Genomic DNA, 7871 nt, shown 5'->3' on the forward strand with positions numbered 1-7871 from the left:
GCATATATAGATATAGGCCCATATATATTTGGACAAAGGCACTTTTTTTTTTCTTTTAGCTGATGACCAAAACATATTCAAGTTACAGTTATATACTGAATATGGGCTTAAAGTGCACACTTTGATCTTTAATTTGAGGGTATTCACATCAAAATTGGAGGAAAGGAATTTCAGCTCTTTAATATGTACCTCCCCCCTTTTTCAAGGGACCAAAAGTAATTGGACAGTTGACTCAAAAGCCATTTCATGGACAGGCATGGGCTATTCCTTCGTTATTTCTACATCAGTTAAGCAGGTAAAAGGTCTGGAGTTGATTCTAAGTGTGCCATTTGCATTTGGAAGCTGTTGCTCTGAACCCACAGCATGCAGTCAAAGGATCTCTCCATGCAAGTGAAACAGACAATTGTTAGGCTTCAAAAACAAAACAAATCCATCAGAGAGATAGCAGGAACATTCGGAGTGGCCAAATCAACAGTTTGGTACATTCTGAGGAAAAAAGATCGCACTGGTGAGCTCAGCAACATGAAAAGGCCTGGACGTCCACAGAGGACAACAGTGGTGGATGATCGATGAAGAAAAACCCTTTCAGAACATCCAGCCAAGAGAAGAACACTCTCCAGGAGGAAGACTGGTCACTGTCAAAGTCTACAATCAAGAGAAGACTTCACGAGAGCAAATACAGAGGGTTCACCACAAGGTGCAAACAAGGCCAGATTAGACTTTGCCAAAAAACATCTAAAAAAGCCAGACCACTTCTGGAAAAGCATTCTTTGGACAGCTGAAATTAAGATCAACCTGTACCAGAATGACGAGAAGGAAAAAAAGTATGGAGAAGGCTTGGAACAGCTCATGATCCAAACCAAAGCATACAACATCATCTGTGGAACATGGTGGAGCGTGCATGGCTTCCAGTGGCATTGGGTTACTGGCGTTTAGTGAAGACGTGGCAGAAGACAGAAGCAGCCGGATGAATTCTTAAGTGTATAGGGATATACTGTCTGCCCAGATTAAGCCAAATGCAGCAAAGCTGATTGATTGGGCGGCGCAACATGGTACAAATGGATGATGACCCAAAACATACAGCAAAAGCAACCCCGGAGTTTTTGAAGGTAAAAAAGTGGAATATTCCGCAATGGCTAAGTCAATCTCCTGATCTCAACCTGATTGAGTATGCATTTCACTTGCTGAAGACAAAACTAAAAGCAGAAAGACCACCAAACAAACAACAACTGAAGTCAGCTGCAGTAAAGGCCTGGTAAAGCAGCACAAAGGAGGAAACCCAGTCTGTGGTGATGTCCATGAGTTCCAGACTTAAGGCAGTCATTGCCTGCTAAGGATTCTAAACAAAATATAAAAAAAAAACATTTTACTTATGATTATATTTATTTGTCCAATTACATTTGAGCCCCTGAAAATGGGACGACTGTGTATAAAAATGGTTGTAATTCCTAAGCATTTTATGTTATATTTCTGTTCAACCTCATTGAATTAAAGTCTGCACTTCAGTTTAATCTAGTTTCATTTTAATTCTACTCTGGTGGCATACAGAGCCGAAATTATGAAAATTGTGTCAGTGTCTAAATGTATATGGACCTAACTGTATATTCCACCATTGTCATGCCACTTGGGAGTTTTGAAGTAGCTTTTCACATTCAGGTTATTCAGAGAAATGCATTAGCTTGCACAGGCTGCAGTAGGCTGGTCATGTACAAGTTGCAACTTGGGATCATTGTAAATTCTTTGCAGTCTGCTGACCCTTTACACTAATGCAGCTCTGGTTTTCTGTTTATGTGCTGTATCTGTCCCCACTCACCTCTAATATCAGTCCTTACCTTACTGTCCCATTAAGCATTTAAGGTCCTCTTCAGCAAAGCTGGCGCTGCTGTCCTGAGTGTTCAGATTATCTGTTTATATTATGATTTGCAGTGCTTTCACTGTTCGTTATAAACCTCTTACTTTAAAATATTTAGTTTCAATGTAATGTTTTGTGGCCTGAATGCATCTCTATGATTGTGGTTTTATGTTTCTTAGTAACTACGGGCCGACAATTGCTGTTCAGAGTGAGGCGGCCAAGCAGAAGTGCCAGCAGGTCCTTTGGCTGTACGGAGAGAATGAGGAGATCACGGAGGTTGGAACCATGAATCTCTTCATCTACTGGACCACAGAGAACGGAGGTGAGAGGGAGAATAGCTTCTAGAAACTCTGAATTAAAAGCTTCTGCAGTCCTAACATATGTTTGTAGGTGCAAACGTGTGCTTTAGTACCCAAAATGTGCTTATTTAAATGTACACATTGTAACTGTTGGCACTTTAGTGGTTAATAAACAAAACTGCATGCGGCTTGTGGAAAAATATTTTAGCCAGAGCTACTTCTCTCTGTTTATGGATATGACGAGTCAAGCAGGTACTGGGTACTCCACAGCGGTTGTCCTACCAACAGGTCTACAGAAACAATCGTCACAACTCATCCCATTCATGTCAACAAAGGCACTTAAAGGGATAGTTCACCTAAAAATAAAAATTCTGTCATTAATTACTCATGTAATCTCATGTCGTTCCAAACCCGTAAGACCTTAGTTCATCTTCAGTACACGTATTAAGATATTTTTAATTAATAGACAGCAACGCAACTACCACGTTCAAGGCCCAGAAAGGTAGTAAGGACATCATTAAAATAGTCCATGTGACATCTGTGGTTCAACTGTAATTTTATGAAGCTACGAGAATACATTTACTCTTCCGTGTCAGTCTTCGATGTGCGTTCATGAGAGTAAGGTACTTGCACACTGAGTCTTGCTACGTATGCGAAAACTCAGAAAATCGAACCTGGTCCAAATTTTTCTTTTACTACGGACGAAAGTTTCGGAGGCAGTGTGCAAACGTGATTGACACAACACAAGGTCGTATTTATTTTTTAATGTGGGAAAATTTTGGACGATAATTTCGGATTCAGTGTGCAAGGACCTTAAAGTTGAACCACTGATGTCACATGGACTATTTTAAAGGGGTCATATGATGCGATTTCAAATTTTCCTTTCTCTTTGGAGTGTTACAAGCTCTTGGTGCATAAAGAAGATCTGTAAAGTTGCAAAGACTGAAGTCTCAAATCCAAAGAGATATTCTTTATAAAAGTTAAGAGTCAGCCACACCTACCTAAAACGGCTCGTTCTAACACGCCCCCACATACCTACGTCACGATGTGGGAAGATTTGCATAACGCCGCCCAAATGTTCATGCAAAGAAAGAAGGCGTAACTTTTATTCTCGCTGTAGTATTGTTGTTGCCACCGCCGCCATGTTGTGGAGATGCTGTGTGTTTCGTTGTGAAAGCGAAACTACTTTGTTTGGCCTTCCAAAAGAGGACGATATCCGCTTCATAATGCCTGGAGCTGATCCTTGCTGGTTGCTGAGGAAATACTAGAACTTTGCGCCGTGGATCACCGGATCGTCGTTCACTGTGGACGAAGCATCCAGAGTCCAGCACGGGGTCGTCACAAGTGGTTGCCGCAAGCCCGCCCGCCGCGCCGTTCTTAAGCCCACCGGCCGCCGCTCACTCAAGCCGGCCTCCGCTCACTCTAGCCGGCCGCCGCTAACTCTAGCCCCTGGCCTCTGCTCACTCTAGGCCACCGCGTGTGACGCTGTGTTTCGTTGTGAAAGCGAAACTACTTTGTTTGGCCTGCCAAAAGAGGACACGACTAGAAATCAGTGGTTAAGTTGACAAAATAATGTTCTTTTTAGCAGCATCATATGACCCCTTTAATGATGTCCTTACTACCTTCCTGGGACTTGAACGTGGTAGTTGTGTTGTTTTCTGTAGAGGGTCAGAAAGCTCTCGGATTTCATCAAAAATTGTGTTCTGAAGATGAATGAAGGCCTTACAGGTTTGGAACGACATGAGGGCGAGTAATTAATGACAGAATTGTTATTTTTCTGTGAACTATCCCTTTATGTACCTTTGTTGACACATATGGACCAGTTGTAACTCTTTTGTTCTGTAGACAGTATGTTATATTGTTTTAGGAATAATACAAAAGCATACTACCCATACTTTTTTGTGTGTAAAAATACTTAACAGGGTTCTGCAGTCATGAAACACTTGGAAATATGAGACAACCATGATTTGCAAGCCTAGAAATGTCTTGAAAATAAATAAAATAAAAAAATTATGGAAATCTCTATCATGAACATTTGTTCAAATTTAAGTTGTGCTCTTCTCTACAATATTTAAATGGCTAGAAATATTTGTGTGTGTGTGTGTAGTCTCTATCAAGTGATTTTAAAAATCCTTATTCGATAATCATGAAGGAATAAAAAAAGTAATCAATAAAATGGTATGGAAGCCCTGACAAGAAAAAAAAATTCACAGTGTATATTGCTTCCGGTCCATTTCTTACTCTTAAAACAGCAAGGTTAAGTCAAGTCAACTGCATGTGCAGTGTGGCCTGCTGTATAGTTTGTCAAGATGTTGACATTTAGTCATTTGGTTTTCCATGAAGAATGATTGTCTCCCTCTGCTGGTGGTAAAGTTTAATGCATCTTAATGTATTTGTTGACATTTGCATCTTTATAGAGAAAGAACTGGTCACCCCTCCACTGGATGGCATCATTCTTCCAGGAGTCACCAGGCAGTCGCTGCTGGACCTTGCTAGAGAATGGGTGAGAAACAAGAATGGAAAGGGGGAAGTTTTTCAACTCTCACCTTCATGTGTTCTCTAAAACATTCATATCTGTCTAGATCGCAAAACCATATTTGTACGATAATATTCAAGTAATTGACATATCAGTGACACATTAAGGACATGTGCTATTCTAGCACTATGGCATTCTTTTTAATACCATGTAATACTATGAAAATACTATGGTATATGAATATGAAAATTGCTCAGTAACATGTTGCATATCAAGTACCAAGACGTCTGTTGCCATACCTGTATCATAGCTCTGCCATAGTACTGTTTGTAAGGGTTGCGTGTCTTTTTCAGGGGGACTTCAAAGTGACAGAGCGCAGGGTTTTAATGAAGGAGCTGATAGACGCTTTAGATGACGGACGGATTCTGGAGGTGTTCGGTTCGGGCACTGCATGCGTGGTGTGTCCAGTTGGCAGTCTGCTCTACAGAGGACAGGTAACGCTTCTCTAGTGCAAATGTCCACTGACAGCATCTTGCCAGTGTAGTAAACATTTGTACATTTACTGCAAACACAGTTCTTCTTCTTTAAATCTTTTAGACTTACCAAATTCCCACAATGAAGAACGGACCGGACCTTGCCAAGAGATTCCATAAGGAGCTCACTGACATCCAGGTAGAGAAGTTTTTCAAATAGCCCTTGAATTAATAATAAATAATTTTTTCTTTCTTTCTTTCATTCAATTGTTACACTGTCTAAACCTCTGCCCTGTTTCTCTATGTACAGTATGGACGCACTCAGAGGGACTGGGCACCGGTGATCATCTAACTGATCTGACGCAGGTGTCATGTCTAAAACCTCTCATCTCAGGTGTTATTCTACAGTAACAACCTTTCTAAACAGAAAACCACCTATTAAATGTATGCAGTCTTTCCAAATATCCTTACATGCTTGCTTGGATATCCATATGGCACAATTTGTAGCACTAGAGATCGTCCTTAAACCTAAGCTCAAGCGTCATAAGCCATAAGCAACTATAGGCAACAAGCAAATATTTTCTCCTTGCAATAGTTACTGATCCAATTTTCTTTTTTTTATCAACCCATCATCTTTTGCTGTCTCCTAAAATGTTATTTTCCGACAACTTCAACTTCGACTTCTGAGAAGGTTCAGACTTCAGCATGTAATCATTTTAATGTAAATGTTCATTCACTGAGCTGCTTGTTTGTTTGTGTAACAGGAGAACAGACGTCACAATTTTCTTCCTTACTAGCAAGAGGACAGAGCTATTAATTTTGCATCAATTTAAACAGTTGTTTTTTTTTTTAAAGACACTAAATTGGTCTTTTTAAGTCCAAATTTGTAAAGAAAGTGTAAATGATTGTATATGTCTGTTTAGAGAAGGACAACGACAATGTGTTATCGCCAGATTTAGATGATTTAAAACCATGAGCTGAACTTATGCACGCACAAAGGGCTTCAGGACGGCCCAGACATAGCAGCTCTTGAGACCACTAGAAAAGTCTTGATGTGATAATCGTAGGTGATCATTACTAGGCTCTGTGTGTGTTATCTATATGATATCCAGAACAACAATGTGACCTGTATGTACATGTGTTTGTGAAATATATGATGTTCACTGAACATGTAGAATGTATCGGTTTTAACTTATTTCTGGTGTTGTTTTAATGGTTAGAATACCTATCGTTCATTGTGAAACCCCCCTTTTTTCTTCATTTTAAACTTGTATTTTAATCCATGCACTCCACATCTCTTGTGTCGAAGTGCCTGATGGAGTTGGCTGTTACTTTCTCTTTGTTGGCTGTATCTTTCACATTTTTACTGTGCTGAGGGGCTGCTGCTGCACTAATGATTGGTTTGTTTTGTTTGAAGGGTTTTTCGAGAGTAGATGTCTTTACTTTTTCTGTTACTGTATTTTTACAAATAAATTCCATTTGCTTCCAAATACGTAATATGCTTTTGGCTTCAACCGCCTACAAATATTTGTTTCTGAAAATCTAGTTTACTTGGTTAAGCATAAATTTTGGTCAACGTTAATATTTGTAAAATGTTTAGGAACTTCTTCATTATTTGCTAAATTTCAATAACCAAAAACATGTCTGGTTCATATTTTATCCTAAAAGAAATCAAAAAGTATAAGAAAAAGTACCATTTTTAGTGCCATTAGGAATTTTGCGTAGTTTAATTTTTTTCATGACAATTAAGCCCATATCTGCCAACATTTCTCATTACTGTAATTACAACAATAGGATAATTATTCACCAGTGAGCATGACTGACTAAAAATCAAAACAGCCAAGCAAATATGCTTAAGTGTCACGTAAAGTCATAAAAATGTGTGTGTGTGTATATATATATATATATATATATATATAGTCTTAAAATACAAATAACCTTAATTTTCATTGTGCAGAATATATTTTCTTTTTTTCTTTTAGATTTGGTTTCGTGAGATTCCTATTTGTGTATTGCAAACATCACACTATAGTTTTGGTACATTTATTAAAGACTGTTCTTTTTAAGATTTTATTGTTTTTGGGTACAGATAACATTTTGATAAATCTTTCCTGTGATTCCGATTAACTCATAAACCATACCCCAATTTGATTGCATCTTTCATCTTAAAAAGACAAGAAATACAACTAAGAATTGTAAAAACTAAAAATTTGTATCCATTAATTAAGTATATTACTATAATAGGTAAAGAGAAGTAAAGATTACAGTAAATAAGAAGTGAAGAGATACATACTATATAACTTTTTGCAAGATGGATCCAAATTAGGAGTTCAATAAAGTCCATTATGAATTAATCTATTTTGTCGTCTAAGGCCTGGGACACACTAGACGATTTTCAAATCTTTAAACGATTTTAAAACCGTGGGAGACCACAGACATGAAGACAGTTCAACCGATTTTTAGCCTTAAGACCACAAATTGATAATTGTAGGAACGATTTCACAGTGACACGTGATCTCACGAACACTCGCGTGATCAAACGTGACTAGAGAAGAAAAACATTGTCAGCTGGCTCTACCGGCGCGCGTTCTGTTTCACGGTGAAAAACAAAGTATAACAAAGAATATGGGTGATGTTCTCTGCTTTCATGGCATGTTTGTGGCTGCCAAGTTTCAGCTATAGAAGCACGCAACATCCAGTAGGTGACGCTTGCTCGCTCTCATTGGCCATCGCGGGTATCACGTCAGAGGCAGCCCGATCAAGAGTCGTAA

The 7871-nt window shown here is 38.8% G+C and overlaps 1 protein-coding gene across 1 annotated transcript in view; it reads left to right on the forward strand.

The window, feature by feature from the left end:
• The window catches only part of LOC107729480 (branched-chain-amino-acid aminotransferase, cytosolic-like), an 11352-nt gene extending 4762 nt beyond the window's left edge, over positions 1 to 6590 (forward strand). Inside the window, exons 7-11 of the mRNA XM_016540007.1 lie at positions 2032 to 2174; positions 4569 to 4654; positions 4981 to 5121; positions 5225 to 5299; positions 5411 to 6590. Of these exons, the coding sequence (XP_016395493.1) occupies positions 2032 to 2174; positions 4569 to 4654; positions 4981 to 5121; positions 5225 to 5299; positions 5411 to 5452 (487 nt within the window). The 3' untranslated portion in view covers positions 5453 to 6590. The remainder of the gene's footprint in view (positions 1 to 2031; positions 2175 to 4568; positions 4655 to 4980; positions 5122 to 5224; positions 5300 to 5410) is intronic.
• Positions 6591 to 7871: the final 1281 nt, after the last annotated feature.

This window comes from Sinocyclocheilus rhinocerous, unplaced genomic scaffold, assembly GCF_001515625.1.
Source record: "Sinocyclocheilus rhinocerous isolate Xijiao unplaced genomic scaffold, SAMN03320098_v1.1 scaffold697, whole genome shotgun sequence".
Lineage (NCBI taxonomy): Eukaryota > Metazoa > Chordata > Actinopteri > Cypriniformes > Cyprinidae > Sinocyclocheilus > Sinocyclocheilus rhinocerous.